Genomic DNA, 22,025 nt, shown 5'->3' with positions numbered 1-22,025 from the left:
TAACTTATGTCTGCGCTAACTCTATGCTATACTCTGGCCTTGTACGATGACATGGCCTCTAACCTAACTTACTATGACGTCATGACCTAATCTAACCTACGCTATTATGATGCCATGGCCATCTAACCCGCCCTGCTATGGCATTATGATCTCATGTAGCTTGCCTTCCTATGACGTCATAATCTCATCTAACCTATCCTGCTGTGACGTCACGACCTCATCTAGCCCTACCCTGCTATGACGCCACGACCTCATCTAGCCTGCCTCCTGCTGACCCCTTGTGTCAGTGTTTGACCTCCTCGTGGCGCCAGGCCTGGAGGTTGAGGGGCGAGGCCATCAGTCTGTCCGAGAGGTCGCTGGTTGTCTTCGTGATGAACCTGTGCCTTGTCTCCTCGTCTCGCAGGATAGATTTCAGGTCCATCCCATCCACGATTTCTTTTATCAGGTTGCCGAGGTAGGCGGAGTTCCTGTAGGGGCAGGCATGCAACAACACTCACAAATACGACACCACAACACCGTCACAAAAAACAATAAATGGCCTAGCAACACTACCTCTAGCAGCCACAACCGTAGCTCTGTTATATACAACTCACAACACTGGGTTTACATATACAGGCAGTTTTCGTTATAAGTCGCATATGTTTTCGAAAATATCACAAATTCTTTTATACATTTGATATTGTAAATGGAGTTGAACATTTGGCAGTGTGAATAGCATGAAACAGTTGGTACTATAAATGGGGTGGGGCATTTGGCACTGAGAGCAGGGTGTGACATTTGGCACTTCAAGTAGGGTGGAACCTTTGGCACTAAATAGAGTGGAACTGGTAAATAATTTTTGTAGGTTGCAGTGGAACTTCTGTATGTAATTTGACTTTACGAAGGACTAACAGTAAAAAAGAATATACAGTATATATAAAAAAAAAAAAAAAAAAAAAAAAAAGACGACTTATAACGACGACTTATTGAATTGTACAGCTGCCTGCATAATTTCCGTTCCTCTTGTTCCTTTTGTTTTAACATTGGTAGTTAAAAGTAACTGTTAGTCAGAAGTAACTGATTAAACAAACAGATTATATTGAGTAGATGCAACTTTACCCAAACTATTAATTAGGATGTCATGGGTTACTGACAGTTAGGAGGAGCGGAACTCTTGCAGGGGATTGTACATCTCTTCCGTTAGGCAATGAAACTAAAGGGCATTATCATCATATGCAATTCTGTTCTGGTACTGCCTTACTTAATGTTCTAAGCAGGTAACTTTTCGAAGCATGCAGCCAGCAGCACACGTGACAAAACAACCGTATTTGTCTGCGCTGGGCTTGTTGCAGCCTTTTCTAGTTTGCGCATGCGAAAACTTGTCATACGTAACCCAGCAACTCCCTAATAAACTTCTTTTTGGCTGTGTGCTTGGCCACCAACAACAATACAACTATACCCGTTTTGCTTTAACCTGGCCTAAAATTGCCATATCTATCTAGAATTTTGAGTAGTAACTAGTCACGAAGAAGTGCAGTGGAAAGGATGTAGAGCCACATTATTGTTTTCTTCTTCCTCTGAGCTACGTGAAATAAGCCGCAAAAGGACAAAAATCTAGGCCAAGTTAAGGTAAAAGAACTATAGTTGCCAAGATAACACGGTGGCAAATTATGTTAGATGGACAATAAAAAATAAAGTATATTTAAAGAAAATTATTATATCAAGAAATTCATGCAGTAGCGGTTTAAAAATGACCCTTAGGAATAACTGCCAAGTGATGATCAGTCACCAGTTAAATCCTGTAGTCTCCCATACTTCTCTCACTCCATGGAATTTGATAATTACACTCATGAATCCTCAGGAACCGATAATGATAACTTTATTTGGCCAGAGATCAGTGTCGTCAGTGTTGTCTTGCTTCGGATTCTCAAGACTAATTTTCATAGTACCGTACATGATGATGATGATGAGACATGGGGCCGAAGGCGGCTTCGGCTTCATGAAGCCATGGATTTTAGGTCGCGGCCTTGGCCTTGACTTCGGCTTCATAAAGCCATGGATTTTAGGTCGCGGCTTTGGCGTCGGCTTCGGCTTTGCAACTTTCCAAGGGCTTCGGCTTCAGCTTCGAAGCCAAGTGGTTGGCTTCAGCCCCAACTGCTGGCTAGAGCATCAGGACCAGAAAATTTGTTGCAGGAGCAGAATATGTTTACAACATGTGGGACGGTGAAAACAGTGCATCTTAGTGCTACTTTAAGAGGATCATGATGTGAACAGGTCTAGAACGTAATGGGACGATTTTAGCTTTCTGAAAGCTTGGCAGTCATATTAACTGAAAATTCCATATGCATAATAACTCTGATTTTCATATTTTCGGGTCCTTTCTTTTGCATCGACTTCAGCTCAGTAAAACATTAATTTTTACCTAGTACTTTATTTCCAAACTGCCCATTCTTAAGGTCAGTATTTGTATCTTAGCCTGATAATGGTATATACTGTACCAATTTACCCCAAGGTAAGATGCAAGGTTTTATACACACACACTTGCAAGGGCTCTCTGAGTTTGATTTTCTTACTGGTTGGTTATTTTCTTACTGGCTGGTTACAGCTGGGATATTGTGACAGGAAGCTGATTATTGGCTTCATAAAATTCATACAGCTTCGGCTTTGTCTTTGTGAATGTTTACCTGGCTTCGCCTTCGGTTTCGGCTTCGGCTTCAAGACTTTCTAAAGACGCCGGCTTCGGTTTCGGCTTCTGCTTTACGATTTTCCAAAGATGCCGGCTTCGATTTCATGACATTTGAAGGGCTTCAGCTTCGGCTTCGAAGCCAAAGAGCTGGCTTCAGCCCCATGTCTGATGATGATGATTATTATTACCGGTATTATTAGCTCCAGGCTCATCTGAGATATAAAGCTGGTGGACTACAGGCTGAAGTTGCTCTCCTTCGGTCCACCATCCTCCTTTCGGAGGATGCGAAGTAGTTGATGGACGTTTGTATCACCAGGCAGTGTCGCCTGGTTATATCGGGGCCACCACATGAAGGCGTCCCTCTTCAGCACCAACAGTGAAGTTAAAGCGGGAGAGACGAGGAGTTTAGCTGTCGAAAATACGCTTGTTGGTTGCCGTCACACAGCCAAAACTGATTTCTGATTGCACGACACAGCATACACAGGGGGAACTGCTCATTAGGCTGTCTTTATCTTATTTAGCTAGACTACTGTTTTGCAAATTCTGCCCACTTGTATCCAGATAATTCTTAGACAACACTGATGGCACAACACCGGTGACGATGCTATCACACTACCATCGACCTCCGCTGACCTCAGTACTGTTGACCCAAGTTTTATGTTCACCCGTTTTATGCGCACCCTCGTTTTATGTACACCCAAATTTTACGTACAGATATGCTTCTTCCTCGATATGACAACTCCTTCAGTCCGATGGCATATTTTTCTTTTATTTCGCAACGTATTTTTTTTTTCATTCATTCTTGCTATCTTCAGACAGTTTTATTTAGCTAAGGAGGGATTTTTTTTTTTTTTTTTTTTTTTTTTTTTTTTTTTTTTTAACTGGAGGGTTTAGGCGCAGCCTTCATTAACCCATACATTGCAACACGACTCACTTGAGTTGCATGAAACTGTCTGGATATTGCAAAGAATAAAATCAACAAAACACGATCCCAGATTGAAGGGGTTAACTTCTTCACTACGATGACGTTTTAGTTACTTTATTCTTGATACCTCTAGACGATTTTATATAAGTTAAAGGAGACTTCGTGGTGGAAGGGCTAAAAAAAAAAAATCTCCATTAAACTTTACTACAGCGAGAGGTATCCAAAGAGCTAAAGAGTATCGTCAGGCGGTAGCAAGAACAGTAAAAAAGACGTCCTCAATCGGAAAGGTTAAGCAACCAAAATACCTCGACCTGAAGGAGTTAAGCAGCTAAGATACTGAATGCAGACTCGGGCGGCGAGAAAGACGTGTAATTTCGTATTGGAGTATGAAAGTTGCTGCCATATTCTTGGTGGCATAGGAGGCTTCGTGGCATCTGTTTCTATGCGATTTCTTTTGAGTAGTACACATTAGTATTCTCGAATGTTATTTATAAGATTTTTAATATCTATATAGTAACATAACGAGAGAATACTGAAGAGTAATGTGCAGAATAAATTGCTAAGGAAGACGTGTTATGAAACAGTAAAACCCACTTAAAATACGGGCATCACTGTCATATTCTGAGTGGCATGGCAAGCGTCCTAACACTTCTTGTTATCTATATATTATAAGTATCGATATGGGTTGCTTCAGTAACGTACAGGAGGATGAAAAGATGTAGTAGGTAAAAATAAATCGCTGTGAAAGAGGCGTTACGATATATCCAGAGCAACTAGAAATGCGGCTTCAGGGTCGTATTACGAGTGGTTTTGGATATTTCATAACATCTCTTCTTGAGGGATTTATTATACACATTACACCTCAATATATTCTCAAATATTGCTGCAAGTTATGTCGATATTAAAGTAATCTGAACAGCGTACAAAGGAATGCTAAAGTGATACAAAATAAGTCGCTAAGGAATAGCGACATAGTAACATAACGAAGCCTCTTGTGCCAAATAAAGTGCGGGCCATGGTTGCGAGTTTTTTTTTTTTACCTTTTTATCATTTTTTTAGAGGTCAGTTCTGTGGCGAGCGGAGGTGGTGAGTGAGTGTGGCTGTGTACTTACATGGTGGGCGAGTTGACAGACACGGTGGACTCCTCAGTGGTCTCGGTGGTGGTGTGCCGGCGGGTCTTGCCTCCTGAAACACGTAACTCATCAACACACTCCTACATAAATCACTGTCTGTATATCTATGTATCTAGTTACCTTCCTGTCTAACCCATTAAGACACTGGTACATACTTTATATCTTATCTAACCCATTAAGAGACTGTTACATAAATCAGTATCTCTGTGTATCTAGGTAGCTACATGTCTAACCCATCACCACACTCCTGCATATATCACTGTGTATCAGATTAGGTGTTTATCTAACCTATCAACACACTGGTACAAGAGCCACTTACTTACCTAGCCCATCAACACACTGGTATGGTACATCTATATCATTTTCTATATCTGTGTAACTAGTTACCTGCCTATCAAACCTACCAGCACACTCTTACATATAATTTACATGCATTATATTTATGTATCTGTCTGGCTATCTACCTGTCTATCCATCTCCAAATACTCGTATTAGTGTCCGTTTTTGTTCTGTGAAGTTTGTAGATGAATATGCTGTACTTGGAGTCAATCAGCACAAAAACACCAATATGTTAAGCACCTTGTCAAACCTCTGTATCCATCTGTCTACCTGTCTGTCTAGTTATCTACCTATTTGTCTATCTATCTGTCTTTTTTCCTACGGTTTCAAGTAGAAAGCGCGTAGGTAAATAAATAGACGAACCGACGGGGTGTAGGGAACGTGTGTGTGTGTGTGTGTGTGTGTGTGTGTGTGTGTGTGTGTGTGTGTTTACCTGGTAGACTCCTGACGATCTTAGGATTATAGATCTTGGGGTCAGACACCATACGGACGAAGAAGGACCTCTTGTATCGAAGACTCCTCTTCCTCTTGGCCTCCATACTCTTGAGCAAGTCGTCCTCTTCTCTCTCCTCCACGCCCTCCTCTTCCTCCTCCTCCTCTTCCTCTTCTTCTTCCTCCTCCTCCTCGCCTTCCTTGATGTTTTCCTTCTCCTCCAGCTGTGATGGGAAAGAACGATCAGGTTAGTCAAGTCAGTTGTGTATTTTATTATTATTATTATTATTATTATTATTATGAGAGAGAGAGAGAGAGAGAGAGAGAGAGAGAGAGAGAGAGAGAGTCATCGTACTGAAAGGGATAAATGCTCAGACCAGTGCATAAGGATATTGATTCCTGTCCCATTTTACCCCTTTTTGGAGCGTAGGGGCACGAGTTTAGGCTACCGTATTCCAGAACATTTAAGAGAAGGAGACCGATCTATGCGTTTACCTGGCGCATAAAAATAATCCAAAAGGTGTTCGTGAGTTTGGGAAGGTCATATATTTAGGTCAAGTTCCAAAGACGCATTTTCTGTTCTGCTTTTGCTACCTTCACACATTCTTTTTATTTATTTTATTATTATTATTATTATTATTATTATTATTATTATTACTACTACTACTACTACTACTACTGCTGCTGCTGCTGCTGCTACTTTTCTTGCTAGTATTTATTGGAGTGACTAGAGGTTGCAAGATTGAAATGAAAAACTGCGTCCTCGGGTTGAAAGGATTCTAAACGCAGATAAATATTAATCTTAACCAATATACGTGATTTACATTGATTTCTAACTGCTTTATGAAGGTCAAATGAGGTCAAGGTCAAACAAGCATCGAGAACGTCCATATAAAGTGGCGGGAGAAGCTACGCCCAAGTCCTAATCGAACACAGGTGACCGTACAAAGGGATAAAAGCCTGACTCTCTTTCCAGCCCTACCCTTCTTCTTCCTCTCCTGGGAGGGAGAGAGAGAGAGAGAGAGAGAGTGAGATTTGAGCTCTTTATTCTTTAATATTCGAATATAGCAATCATATTTTATTTTCTGACCTAATATTAATTAATCCTACATCCAATCCAAACATGAATTTGTGTCATTTGAAGGCATTATTACGAGTTCTATCCTGATTTGCAAACCTAATCACCAATTCATCGCGAAATGGCGAAACGTTATTAAAATATCAGTCATATGATTTGCTGATAATAACTTCTATCAAGATAGAGTTTATATAAAAAATGGTGAAATACGCATTACCCTCTGTCTCCCTTCTCGTGTGTGTGTGTGTGTGTGTGTGTGTGTGTGTGTGTGTGTGTGTGTGTGTGTGTGTGTGATGAATAGGAAAAGGGAAAGTTTCTCTCTCCCTCTCCCTCCCCACCCTCTCTCTTTGTTCTTTCTTCCTTCCCTCCCCCCCTTTCTCCCCCTCTCTCTCTCTCTCCCTCTCTCTTGTATAATATTAAACAATGCATGTATATGGCATATATTTATATTTACAACTCTTATTTACAATAAGTATAAACAGGACACCTCACACAGCACTGGTTTATTCATCTTCATCGCTGCTGGACTTGTTCGATAAATTGATAAAATTTTCTGTCATGTTGTTTATAGCAATATCATTTCCCATAAATTATTCTTCTATTTTTTTTGTTATGTGCCACACATTTCTGCCAGTTTTCTGCTGTTACTTTTTCTATAGCATTTCTCGTCGGCTCTTCGATCACTCGTAATTTTTTAGAAGAATTTGAGTTTCTTTTCCTCATATCATTCTTGACCTGAGCCCAGATCAGCTTTATGGGGTTGAGCTGGCAATGATAGGGAGGAAGCCGCAGCACCTGGTGACCATGATTATTGGCGATTTTATCAATTTCAACATTTCCCACGCATCACACACACACACACACACACACACACACACACACACACACACACACACACACACACACACACACACACACACACACTCTCTCTCTCTCTCTCTCTCTCTCTCTCTCTCTCTCTCACCAACTTCGTAATTTTGATATACATGGCACCAAGATGGATACTGGCAGGTGTTCACGGTCGAATATAATCACTTTACCGTCACCCAGATCATTACTCTACTCGTTTTACTCTAAAATTGCCATCTTTCCATCTTGAAGGCTGAGTTGTAGCGATTGATCAACACTAGTACTGTATACGGTGGTAGTCACGAATAAGTGCAATGGGAAGGGTATAGCCGTAGCATTGTCCCCCCCCCCTCTTTTTTTTTTTTTTCCACTTAGCTACGTGAAATGTGCTGCACAGTGGCGAAAATGTGGACCATGTTAAGGTTACAAGCTACAGGTATTAAATCAGCAGTGTGTCATTCTATTCTTTCATCATGTAGTAAGTCTTGTTCCATGGGTTATTTTGCTTTGAACCAAGCTGTCATGCAACAGCTTCGGGAGGTAAAAGCAGATGATTCTTTTCGTGTTTTGATGAAAAAGTGATGCCACGATTGGTACAAAAATATTATATCACATTTACAGCACAAAGACACATGGACAGCGTGTTATGAAATTGAGAAAAATAATACAGTTACCCTTTACAGCACCAGGCTGTTTATATTACGTCACATTAACAACAGTAAGACCCATGGACAATGGATGTGTCATGAATAACATGAGATATTACAATTAATTCTTCACAGCACCAGGCTGTTTATATTAATCACTATTTACAGCACGTGTTATTAGTATAATAGGTATATAAGTATTACAGTTACGTCCTTACATCAATAGTCCACTTAAGCAACTACACCTAAACCTCCGTTGGTCCCATTATTAAAACTGAGGGCTCGATGGTGTAAACAAAACCCCTATTTTGACGACAGTTTTTGAAGCATGTAACAATGACAAAATCTTCCTGACCTTTCTATGCTGTTGGTGACTACACTCTGTTATTTGGGATGCAGGCTGATCATGTAACAAACCAACCAACCAACCAAGAAACACCGATACATATAAATAAATAAATAAATAAATAAATAAAATAAATAAATACATACAAGCAGGTAATCCATAACTGTGTCAAAAATAAGAAGCGTGCTCACACTTTCGGTCACTCAGTTTTCATAATTGCTGCCGCAATAGCTGTACTAGATGAGCTACACTTTTTCATGGCATTTATTGTGACCTGCTTAAATAAAGGGGCTTTTCCTGAGTTCAGTATAATAATTTAGACGTACAAAAATATAATTAAGGCTAAAGGCAGGCCAGGCACAGGAAAGCAGATGCTGTCTTTGACCAGGTCACAGTGAGGCTGAAATCGGACATATCTGGATGCATTTTGTCCGACCATGTAGACCAGGGTAAATGAATGAAAACCCTGGTGCATTAGGTCACTTCCTAGGCGCTTTGCTTCTCCTCTGTAACATGTCTGCCTGGCACTGGAAAACGTTTTGTATTATGTCCGGCACTGAAAAATGTTTTATATTATGTCCGGCACTGAAAAATGTTTTATATTATGTCCGGCACTGGATAATGTTTTATATTATGTCCAGCACTGGATAATGTTTTATATTATGTCCGGCACTGAAAAACGTTTTGTCCAGAACTTCCCAACCGGAGTAACTATACACAGGTTCGATTCCCCAAGAGGTGAGTGGAGGCTTTTAGATCACATAATGCCGTCAAGGGGGAGTAGGCTGTTCATGTACCCTAGCCTACCCTCGGGCCCCTGCACATGGAAGGAGGGCAATATGGGTCTGGCTGCTACCCTTTACGCTCGTTATGGACCCCTTAGCCTTTCACTGAAGGATGGTCGGCGGGCTAATGAGGCAAGCTGAAATGTAGGAAAGTATGGCGGGGATCTGTTAACCTCTCTCTCTCTCTCTCTCTCTCTCTCTCTCTCTCTCTCTCTCTCTCTCTCTCTCTCTTTCTTATTCTTGCTATCTCCGGGCGATTTTATTCAGCATGAGGGAGACTTTGCAACTGGGCAGAAATATACAGGGTGGTCCATATATGAATGTCCTCTTCCACGTCCCTCGGGAGATTTCTCGTGTGTTGCGGGAACGGCTCAGTCAGTGTTATCAATGTCTGTCTCGTATCATTTATTCACTTCCAACTCCCAATGCCACATCCACGCCCACACCAACAGACTGAGCCGTCTCCACAGCACATTAGATATTACCAGGTTAGTTTCTAGTGGAGCGCTATATACGGACCACCCAGTATATACATAGCCTTATTAACTCCTCCACCACTAGAGGTCTGTCTCAGGCTAATAATAATAATAATAATAATAATAATAATAATAATAATAATAAGTAGATAAATAAATATCGTCTAGAGACAGCAAGATTAAAATAAAAATGCACTATACGTTCCTAGATTTGAAGGTTTAAAATGCAGTGAGTCGTCTTTACAGGGCCTCCGTAGCACCTCTTGCCTAGCGATTTATTTTGCTTATTACACCTTTAAATTTTCTTGTATCGCTTAGTACTTACATCGTTTTAATATCGACGTAATTTGCATGAGTAACATTCAAAAGGCTATTGAGGTGCAGTGTACAGGATAAAGCGCATAGGAGGAGGTGCTAACGAGTCTCCATGACCTCAAACATAAGTGTTATTAGTGCTGGCATTGGTGGTATTTCTGTTATTCTTATGTATTTATTTATTGGTGCTGTTATTATATCAACAAATGGTTAGTTCTATGAGAGGGAACCAGGACTCAGGGGGTAGGGTGAGTAGTGTGTGAATGTGTGTCTGTCTGTCCTGTATTACTGGGCATGCTACTGATGGTTCTCCCTCTTCCACACTTTCTCTGGCCATGTTTTCTGGACCCTACCTTACCCCCATCCTCTGGTGGGATGATGATGATGATGATGATACAGTTGTTATTTTTTTTTCTGGAGGGGGGGGGGAGGGATTTTCTCGTTCTCTGCTTCACTGTCATAACACTTCCATTCCTTGCTATCTGGATCCTGCTTTACACCATTTGTATGCGGGAAAGTAAGTGGTGTTGATGGTGATGCAGTTATTACTGTTATTGTTTTGTGTTTTTGTTGTTTGTTCCACATTCTTACTTAACATTCCTTGTTTTCTGGGTCCTACCTCACCCCGACCCTAGTTGTGAAAAAAAAAAAAAAAAATGGTCGGTGATGAGTAACGATGATATAGTTGTTGGTGTTATTGTTTCTGTGTATTTCGTTGTTTATTCTTACTTGGTTTTTGTTGATGACCTCCGGCGCCAGGTTGTTGTCCTGAAGCTGTGTAGCAAAGGTTGTGATCACATCCCAAGCGTAGTCTGCAAAAAAACAAAAAAATAATTTATAAACCTTCACCCTAAATTTTGGCTAGAGTCGCATTTTTGAAGTGCCTTATTCAAGAAATTTAATTACTAAATTAAGGATGATGGACGCTTCTAATTTGTTTTCAGCAAATCTGAAAACTGTGGAAGTAATCTGAGCATCAAAGAACCCCCATCAAAAAATAAACATACAAACTACAAGCCATTCATTTTGGGCGAAAAGCTTAACACTGAAAATTATAGATTAAGAATTTTTTTTTTGTGACTTGGTTGAGCTGTTGGTACATATGTATTTTTAGGTTGTGTTTAAGTTCTGTTTAAGTATTTTTCTTATATATATATATATATATATATATATATATATATATATATATATATATATATATATATATATATATATATACATATATATATATATATATATATATATATATATATATATATATATATATATATATATATATATATATATAAATAAACATTTTCATCAGCCATATTGAACTTAACCAGTTCATCATCAGGCATGGTTCTTTTTACCTCTTAAGGCATTGGTGTAAATATTCCCCTCGAACTCCTCGCATATTTTACATCTCACTCTTTCTCACTGGCTGACAGGTACCATAACCTTTTTACTCACCGATGTCTTCGTCCGTAGCGTTCTGTCGACACACGCAGAACCTGATGACGTATTTGTCATTGAGTGAGGCGGGCACCATGTGTAGCTTGCCTGAGGCGTTGATGGACGACAGTAGCTTCTGGTTCACCTGATTCGAACCCCGTAACCTGAAGGGGGGGAGGGGGTAGGTTAGACGAGAGGTGGGGAACGATGGATAGGTAGATTATGAGTTGCGGACCTTGAGTTTGTCATGGTGTGGATTGGTTGTGTTCAGGTATATGTCTATCTGTCTACCGGTCTGTGTTTATGTATGTATGTGAACTTTTCCAACAGACATGTGTATTACTGTAAATACAGTCATTTATGCTGTGCATTTTCCTTCATAAATGCTTTATTAGTGGGAGAGGTATTTTAAGAAATTCAGTCAATCGCGGATCAGGCCAAGGACATAAACAGCGACGTAGCATGGTAAAAAAAAAGAAAAAAAAAAAAGTGTGGGGGAGGGGGGGGGGGAGCAGCAATGTTAAGATGGAGTAAAAAATAGGGATCAAGGAAAATTTTATCTAAATCTGAAGACAGTGAACTGCAGCACTGAGATGTAAAGACGTCTGACTTGTGCTAGGCTGAGCCGAGTAAATTGCTAAAGAAATATTTAGGGTTGTTCGTCATAGGTTCTTTATCATGAAATTTCCTAGTATTGTTATTATACGTGTGTTGTAAAAATATGTACTATGTGTCATTCTAGAGTATGGAAGTACTGAAGTCATGTTTTCCTCCCAAATGCACTCCGACTCAGTACATTGTAGTACCAAAAAGTGGAGGGGCCCAATATACCTAGGGCTCCCCCCCCCCTGAAAAAATGTGGGGGGGGGACCTGGGCCCCTGCTCCCCCCCCCCTTGTTCTCCTACGCCCTTGACATATTAAGTGGCCATCCGAACAATGCCTCCGCTGCTCTCCTACACCCTCCCTCCTCACGTCTATTAGTCTGTGGCCATGTACTATACTTGGCATACGGGTATGAGGCCCCGTTATAGTAATATTAACCCCTAACCACTTTGCTGTGCATTAAAAACAATATGCTAAATGTTCTCTGCCCAGAGTATGAAGGTGTTATGTTGCCCATTTTCTTGAGGTCGCTTTCACCCTGGGTCGGGATGACCTGTAGTGCTTCAGCATCTGCTTGGATTTGCAACATCAGTAGTTTTAGATTCCCTGATGTTTAGAATGCATGAACTATGAATATTTACACTATGCGTTTCGTGTATTGCGTGATATACAGTATACGACATGTCGTGATAAAAAGGTATATAAATAGACATGACACCACCATGCAGTTACCAAGGTATCTGCATAAACACAACTAATTGGTCATCAATTATTAAAGGCGGGTGGAGCCTGTGTTCGGACACCTGTCTCATTCTTTGCATTCTTCCTTCGAGTCGATGACGCGTGTGACCATCGATGAAAATTTGCCTCATTAAATTTGATACATTGGTTCAGACACTGTTAAAGGTGTCGCTGAAAACACGTTATACGCTGAACACATTTCTGCATAAACGATTAATGTAGGTGTAATGTAAGTGTAATGGTTACACTTAACCTACTACTGATTCCTTTCATGGTATTTAGGTTAAGTGGTTTTATCCCTGTATAACACTAGATTTGAAATTCTGTTACGGCAGCATTAGATACAGTGCTTCAGAATCATTAATGAAGCACTTCTGGAGAAAAATGCATAGAATACTCTTTGTTTCTTTTTGCCTAATAGTTGATCCGAAAAGTTTGTCGGTGGAGTTCAATTATTCCCTGTGTGTGCGTATATACATATAAATAAATAAACAAATAAATAAATAAAATTGTCTATTTATTCTCTAGGTCATCTCCCTCCTCAGTCATCCTCTTTTCCTTCCTTTCTCCACCTACATTATCCTTTCTGCCACCCATACTCTCCCTTTCCTTCATTATTTTTCCGTTTCTCTTCCCACCCCTCTCTCTTCCATCTTTCCTCTTCCTCTCTTAATTTTCCTGCCTTCCTTCCTTCCTGAACCATTTTTCCATTCTTCATTCCTTCTTCTTTTCCATGTTTCATATTTTCTTTTTCTCCTTTCCTCATCGCATCTTTCCGTCTTTTCTTTATTCCTCTTCTTCCATCTTCTTTCCTTCTTTCTTACTCCTTTCCTTCCTTCTCACTCCTTTCCTTCCTTCTTACTCCTTTCCTTCCATCTTACTCCTTTCCTTCCTTCTTACTTCTTTCCTTCCATCTTACTCCTTTCCTTCCATCTTACTCCTTTCCCTCCTTCCTACTCCTTCCTTTCATCTTACTCCTTTCCTTCCCTCTTACTCCTTGCCCTCCTTCTTACTCCTTGCCTTCCTTCTTACTCGTTTTCTTCCTTCTTCCTTTCATCTATCCTTCCTTCTTCCTTTCATCTATCCTTCCTTCTTCCTTTCATCTATCCTTCCTTCCTCCCAGTCACCACCTACATAACATAAACTACACGACCCCCTGTTAACTCTTTTCTACGTGGGCTTCACAACTGACCTTTCCTCACTTCCGCTTCTTCACCTCCCTCCCTCTCTTCTCCCCTCCCCTCTTTCCTCTCCACATCTCTCTTCTTCCCTGACCATCCCCACTTTCTGTTTCGATGTCTCTGTTCTTTCCTGTCTCTTTTTCCTACCATTCATCATTCTCTCTCTCTCTCTCTCTCTCTCTCTCCTCCTTTTGAAGTCTGAAATGCTTGCCTCCCATCTCAGCCTTGAAAATCTTTGTTTACTTTTTTTTTTTTTTCATCCTTTTTCTTTCTGTTTTCTTCTTGCTTTCCTTCTTTCCGCGTCTGCCATCTGTCTCTTCTGATTCTATAATACTCGTGGTAGGTTTTCTCGTATATTATTTTTCTTTTTCACATTTCTCCCATTTCCTTCATTATTCCTTCTCTCCTTCACTCCCTTTTTTGTATCCCCCCTCCTTTTATCTATCCGTCCTTCTCAAGTCTTTCTTCCCTCTCTCCTTTCTTCACTCTTCCCTCTTTCCTCCCATCCCTTTTCATTCTTCTCCCCTCCCTTTTCACTCCTTCCCTCCCGTCTTCCGTCTCTTCTTCCTCTCCGTTTCCACATCTTTCTCCAATCATGCTCACCCTTTCATTCCACTTATCTCGCCTCTCCATCTTCTCCTCTTCCCTCTTTCTTCCCTTCCACCTCCCCTCAATCTCTCCCTCCACTCCACTCCTTCATTACCTTAGAACACCCAAGGCCAAGGTAAATGGGACTAACAACCTCAAACTTGGTGTCATTAGCAACGTGATCCTGTTTCTAATTCTCTCACCTTTACCCCCCTCCGTCTGTCCATCTATCTGCTTACCCATCAGACCTTACATATGTGTTAGTTACCCATCCATTCATATGTTTGTCTGTTCATTCATCCTTTCATTTATTTCTCTCTCCATCAGTCCGTCTATCCATCCATCTGTCCATCATCCTTTCATCCTTCCATCCAATCATCCATTATCGGTCAGTCATTCAGTCGATCCATCTACCCCTCCATCCATTCACTAATCAGTCAGTCGATCCCCCTACCACTCCATTCATTCATTCATCCATTCATTAGTCAGACATCCAGTCCATCCAACCATCCATCCACTCATTTGTCCATTCTTTCATCCACTCATCCATTTGCATCAGTCCACCTAACTGCATGTTATCACTCCTACCTCTCTCCCTCCAACCATCCATCTCTCCATCCATTCATCCATCAGTTATTCCTTCCATCCACCCATCCATCCATCTTTACATTTTTCTATCGCTTCCACTCAGATTCCCTTCGCCTCTCCTTTCGTCTCTCCTATTCTTCCTCCGTTTATTTACTGACCTGAAGCACACAAGGCCAAGGTGAACAGGACTGGCCACCTCGAAGTTGCTATCCTTGGCCACATGAGCCTCGAACCTCTTGGCCAGTCTGCAGTGCTCCCTGATGTACGCCTGCAGTCCCTCCACGCCGAAAGAGCGGATCACGAACCACAGTTTAAGGGCGCGGAACCTGCGGCTGAGTGGAATGCCCCAGTGCTGTGTGGGTGGCAAGGGGAGGATGGTCAGGCGGATGTGTGGATGGTTTGGATGGGAAAGTGAAAAGGGTGATAAACAGGGGTAGATGGATAGACAGACATACTGATAGATAGATAGGTAGAATATTATATATATATATATATATATATATATATATATATATATATATATATGTGTGTGTGTGTGTGTGTGTGTATGTGTGTGTGTGTGTGTGTGTGTGTGTGTGTGTGTGTGTGTGTGTGTGTGTGTGTGTATAGAGGGAGGGGGAAGGAGGATACTGTAGGTAGGTATGTAGGAGACGATTAGGGAGACAGTTACGGGAAAAGGTAGACAGATGAATGAGAAAGTAGACAGATAACTGTTGTGCTGTATGAGAAAGAGAATAGGGGCTTGGTTTTGTTGGCAGATAGATATATAGATATATAGATTGATATATGAAACAGGTAAACACATAGATAGACAGATATAGATAGGCAGGTAGGTAATGGTTAGGGAGTGATAAGCTGACAGGTAAGGTAGAGAGGTAGGTAGGCAGGTAGACGGATAAACACATAGGTTGGTATGTGTAGAGGTGTGTGACGCGTAGGACTGCTGGGCCTCAGGGAACGAACTGCCAGGCCTATTCCCGGAGTGTCAAGCCGTGTGGAAGATGGTTCTAGTTTGGTAGGTAGTAGATAGGTAGGTTGGAAGATTGGTTGATAGGCAGGTAGGTAGGTAGGATGGAAGGCTGGTAGATGGGTAAAAAGGATGGTAGGTACCAGATACATAAACTTGGAGGTATGTGCTGTGATGTTTGAGAGAGAGAGAGAGAGAGAGAGAAATGGTAGTCCCTCTTTGGATTCATCTTTGTGGTTTGTGCAGGGGTGGAAAAGGGAATAACAAATGAATGCACTAAAAGGGATTAAGTAGAAAGGATGGACGAAGGGGGAGAGTGAAAAGATAAATACACCTTAAATAAAAGAAAAAACTGTTATCTGAAACTTTAGTTTTTCGATCCAGTTTATTTGTAAGCATAAAAAATAATGTAACTGTAGGAATTAGTACTTGCTTTTTTGTGCTTTTGGTCTCTTGTACTTTAGTTTTTTTGTACTTTTGGTCGTTTGCATTTTGGTCTTTTGTACTTTTGGTCTTTAACTCTTTGACTGGGATGGTACAGCTTTGGCATTTCACCGTGATCAACTCCTGACAGTTTTATCCAAGAGAGAAGCGACACACACAGTCCAAGAGGTAAATGGTGCAACTGACCCTGTAATCGATGGACTTCTCTGAGTAGGAGTGCTGGAGGTAGAGCGGATCCACCACCAGAGCTTGTGTTAGGCGGAATCGATCCCGGACCCTGGAGATTAAGGCAAAATATTAAAATACTTAAAGGTATGCGGGAGGGTAATAGCGTAGGGTTTATTTATATCTACATATCTGTCTGTCTCTGTCTATATATTTATCTATAATAAAAACTCTGTATGCAAAACTTAAATTGTTGAATAATCGATAAACTTATTCCTACTTATAGGCAGTTGTATTTTTAGGCATAATAAAAGTTTTCCATCGCTTACCACATGAGAGAACAGTCGAAGTTGGTGAGCATGAACTTGTTTGGGTTGAAGTTGAAAGATGAGGCGTACTGTGGGAGGAGAAAGAAAAGCAACTTAGTTATTGACATCACTCATATGAAGTATTTGCAGTATATATAGGCGCACGGTGTGTATTGGTGTGTGTGTGTGTGTGTGTGTGTGTGTGTGTGTGTGTGTGTGTGTGTGTGTGTGTGTGTGTGTGTGTGTGTGTGTGTGTGTGTACAGTAGTAACAACATGGACGACCACCAAAACGTGAGCGTGGTGTTTTTCTGACCTGTATGCCCCTCATGGGTGCCCTCAGCTCCGGGCAGATGAAGGAATTGCCAGCGTATGCCCCGTCCACGTGCAGCCAGGCGCCAAACTCCTCACACACTGGGCCTGGGGAGGGAGGCGGGGGGTCAGTACGGTGAGGAGGTGGAGGGGGGTTAGTATGGCGAGGAGGGGTTGGAGGGAGTTAGTAGGGTGAGAAGGGAAGGTCAGAATGGTCTACTTTAATATCGCGGAGTACAACACGTGACCTATTATTGACCCACTCTTACGTAATCCGATTGGTTGACGTCAGGGGCATTGTCACTGCTACCGTCATCATGAAACAATTATATTCGCTGGTGATTGAGAACACAAAAGCGGTATTAATTTGCTTTTTAGGCCAATTCTGAAAAGGTCACTTGGCAGTATGTGAGACGACATTGCCAGCACATAGCATAACATGGTATGGAGGTGTGTCACGTAGAAATAACAAAACGGCACTAGGAAAGCAAAACCACGACACAGCCAACAAACATCATTTACAGATGGGGACCCTTGACAACGCCGCCCACATCACTACACCTAACATCATTATTCCACACATAGCATTAACTACCCCAGCGCCACACATAACATCACACACATAAAATCATCCCACACATAGTATTAACACCTCAAGCTCCACACATAACATCATCCCACACAACATCATCACCAGCCCAACATACCATCATCATCTCACATATAACATCAACTCCACCAGCACCACACATATCATCATCATCATCATCATCATCCCACACATTAGCACGCACATACCATTATCATTCCATACATAATTGCAACTCCCCCAGCACCACACATAACATCAACTCCCCCAGCACCACACACATCATCTTCCATCATCCCACACATAACATCACCTCCCAGCACCACACATAACATGATCATCCCTCACACCTACTTCACTATAGACAACTGGGAAGCATATCGTGAAAAGTCAGACAGGGTAGATTTAGGTTGTCTATTATGTGGACACTATTCATCCATACTTTCATATGAACATAGGCTGGATAACATACACACACACACACACACACACACACACACACACACACACACACACACACACACACACACACACACACACACACACACACACACACACACACACACACACACACACACACACACACACACACACACACACACACACACACACACACACACACACACACACACACACACACACACACACACACACACACACACACACACACACACACACACACACACACACACACACACACACACACACACACACACACACACACACACACACACACACACACACACACACACACACACACACACACACACACACACACACACACACACACACACACACACACACACACACACACACACACACACACACACACACACACACACACACACACACACACACACACACACACACACACACACACACACACACACACACACACACACACACACACACACACACACACACACACACACACACACACACACACACACACACACACACACACACACACACACACACACACACACACACACACACACACACACACACACACACACACACACACACACACACACACACACACACACACACACACATTACAGGACATTGCGCCACACTGTCCAACATTCACACAAATGAGACAACACATCAACCTTGGTTCCGGTATTCATCACCACCTCGCTCCAACATCCCTCATTAACCTTTACCACGCGGCTCCACCACTGCATCTCCCACCACCTCTCTTTCTCTCACAGTTCCCCTCCCAACCTCACACTGACTCTTTTTTTCCGTAACTTCTCTCATCCATTTCTACCAGCGTCACAGCACCTCTCACAACACCTCTCTTTCCCTCACAACAGCCAGTCTATTCCTTCCTCCTTCCCTCCCTCCCGCTACCGTCACACTGTCTCTTTCTCTCAAAACATTCCTCCCAACTACCCTTCCTCTCGGTCTCACTTCTTAATAGAAAACAAAAAAAATTTTCAAAAATGATTTTTAAGACGTTGGAATGGCAAAAGTGCACAGAAAAGAGATGAAAGAAGCACAGAAGCAAGATAGCATTCAGGATGGGAGAAGAATTGGAGACCTATACCCATTACTACATTCCACCAGCTGCAAGTTTGTGGTTAAAGTGTGGAATGTAGTAATGGGTATAGGTCTCCAAATCTCCTCCCGTTGTGAATGCTCTCTTGTTTCTGTGTATTTTTCATCTCTTATCTGTGCATTTTTGCCATTCCTAATGTAGAAGAAAGTTTTTGTTTTCTGGTTTATGATCATTTTGTGGAAGTATAATTATGCATAAAGCAAGAGTTAGGTTTGGATTGTTACATGCATGGCATACTGAAATACTAAAACGAAGGTGCCTTCCTGTGAAAAGAAGTATTTTGTTACGTTCTTTAACTGTAGGTGAGCTGTAGCTAACCAATATTGCGCAAAATGACGTACTTACAGGTGACCGCGATGCGGTTTTCATGCCGTAACTCGCGAACCGTACCCTGAATGCATTTCTAAACATGAAACATCTACACTTGACAAGCAGCGTTTTGATGTATAATACGCTAACGTACGCCTTTTTGTTTTAGAGTTATGAGTGATGAAAAAGAGAAAAAGAAAGAAGAACAAAATCGATATTTACGTGGTTCGATTTTGCGACTGCAACGAAGGTTAGCAGACTTTGCGAGTAATACTTTGCACATGAATAGCGAAGGTCATTTAGTTCACAAGCTTAGAACTAAGCTTTGCGACCGTTTTCCCGCGAATGCTCCTAAACTCTGTAAGAGAGGACGCTTATCTGAACCTGCGCCATTCCTACTTAAGGAATGCTACCGCATTCCGTGATACTACATCTCTTTCTCTAATAACTTTCCTCTCTCCCTTCCTCCCATTTTCTCATACAACATCCTTCCATCCTCCCTTTTTTCGTCAACATCCTTCCCGTCCTCCCCTTTCCCCTCACAACATCCCTCCCTTTCTCCATTTTTTTTTTTCCTTATATCCCTCCCTTGCTTTCATTTTCCCTCACATCTCTCGCTTCCTGCCCTTTTCCCTCACGACATCCCTCCCTCCCTCCTCCACAGTTCACTTACCTATCTCTGCGAGGTTGTCGAATGAACAGCAGGAGGTGGTGCCCAGGGTGGTCTCCACGTAGAACGGAATCAGCCCACGAGCACGGTCCTCCTCCATAACCTGTGAGTGCATTAGCTTTGGTTAGATTAGGTTAAGTTTGATTCAGTTACATTAGGTTAGGTTAGGTTGAATGGGGGTAAAGTAGGTTTGATTAGGATAGATTAGATTAGATGAAGTTTGATTCAGTTACACTAGGTTAGGGTAGGTTAAATGGGGGTAAGGTAGGTTTGATTAGGATAGGTTCGGCGACTTTAATTCAGCTTGTAGTTTGGTCACGTTAGGTTAGATAAGGTTATTGGGAGGTGTTGGACTGCTTTTGGAAATGGACACTAGACCAGTATCAAGCTGGGGCGGAGTCCACTTTAAAGATCCGAATTTCGTTAAAAACAGTTTTGACTGATCTTCCACTAATTCTCTCTCTCTCTCTCTCTCTCTCTCTCTCTCTCTCTCTCTCTCTCTCTCTCTCTCTCTCTCACGCAACGCTAATGCCACCACGCTAGTTCTGAGTGGGATGAGATGGCCCTGACATGCATTTAGAATGGAAATCTGGCATTTATTCCCAAATGGTGATGTGTGAAGGTGTGACGTCATCTGCTGCGCGTAGGAGGACAACTGGGCCTCAGGGAATAGTGTTCAGTTTTGGATACGTAACAAAGAAAAAACGTGAGGTTAGGCTATGTTGTCTGTTACCACGTCACACACACACACACACACACACACACACACACACACACACACACACACACACACACACACACGTGAGGTTAGACTAGGTTAGGTCAGATTAGCATAGAGAAGAATATGTTTGGTCAAGTTAGGTTGAGTCATGTTACGCCAGCGTGGGTCCAGTTAGGTTATATTGTAAAGTTAGGTTGAATTAAGTTAAGCCAGGTTACATCCATCTAAGTTAACATAGACAAAGTTTGAGTTGGGTTGAGTTATCGCAGGTCAAGTTATGTTAGAATGAGTTAGATCGTTAGACTACGTTAGGTTAGATATATCGTCAGATTAAGCAAGATTTACATGAATTTGGTTAGCATAGGTCATGTTAGGTTAAATATAGGATAGATTAGAATAGGACAGACGAACCATATAAACATCAGAGCAGATGAGTTTGATCAACTTTAATACTCTACTATGAAAACATTCACTTCAGTGTGTTGATCTATTTTCTGTTATATTTTTGCTGTCTCCAGACGATTTTACTTAGTTCAGGAGAGTTCCCTGGCAATTAGAGGGTTAATGAAGGCCATATTTAACCAGTCCAATCCGGAAAGTCTCAACCAGACTGAGTAAAATCGTCTGGGGATAGCAAGAGTAAACAGAAAAAAGACGCCACCGAGGAATGAAGGGGTTGAGTTGGGGTTAGAGTGATCCTGTTACTGCGTGATGAAGATCTTAACCTCATTTAGCTCATGTGATAGCCAAGTGTTGTTAGATCGGAGGATTTGATTGGCTAGTAACCAAGGAGACTCATTCCGACCTCAGAACCAACGCTGATCGAATTTCATTTAACCACAACTTAGTACT

General features: G+C 41.7%; 1 protein-coding gene across 1 annotated transcript in view; it reads right to left on the bottom strand.

Moving 5' to 3' along the window:
• Window positions 1-283: 283 nt before the first annotated feature.
• LOC145411055 (aromatic-L-amino-acid decarboxylase-like) overlaps window positions 284-22,025 on the bottom strand; it is a 36,947-nt gene continuing 15,205 nt past the window's right edge. The window contains exons 5-14 of the mRNA XM_080281128.1: window positions 20,456-20,555; window positions 17,325-17,428; window positions 17,032-17,099; window positions 16,724-16,814; window positions 15,285-15,478; window positions 11,443-11,588; window positions 10,720-10,802; window positions 5,496-5,685; window positions 4,703-4,775; window positions 284-467 (exon numbers count right to left, since the gene is read on the bottom strand). Of these exons, the coding sequence (XP_080137254.1) occupies window positions 284-467; window positions 4,703-4,775; window positions 5,496-5,685; window positions 10,720-10,802; window positions 11,443-11,588; window positions 15,285-15,478; window positions 16,724-16,814; window positions 17,032-17,099; window positions 17,325-17,428; window positions 20,456-20,555 (1,233 nt within the window). The remainder of the gene's footprint in view (window positions 468-4,702; window positions 4,776-5,495; window positions 5,686-10,719; window positions 10,803-11,442; window positions 11,589-15,284; window positions 15,479-16,723; window positions 16,815-17,031; window positions 17,100-17,324; window positions 17,429-20,455; window positions 20,556-22,025) is intronic.

This window comes from Coenobita brevimanus, chromosome 87 (assembly GCF_032717465.1).
Source record: "Coenobita brevimanus isolate Jiangsu-jjx chromosome 87, ASM3271746v2, whole genome shotgun sequence".
Lineage (NCBI taxonomy): Eukaryota > Metazoa > Arthropoda > Malacostraca > Decapoda > Coenobitidae > Coenobita > Coenobita brevimanus.
Note: the sequence above shows the minus strand (reverse complement) of the source record. Positions and strands in the feature narration are given on the sequence as shown.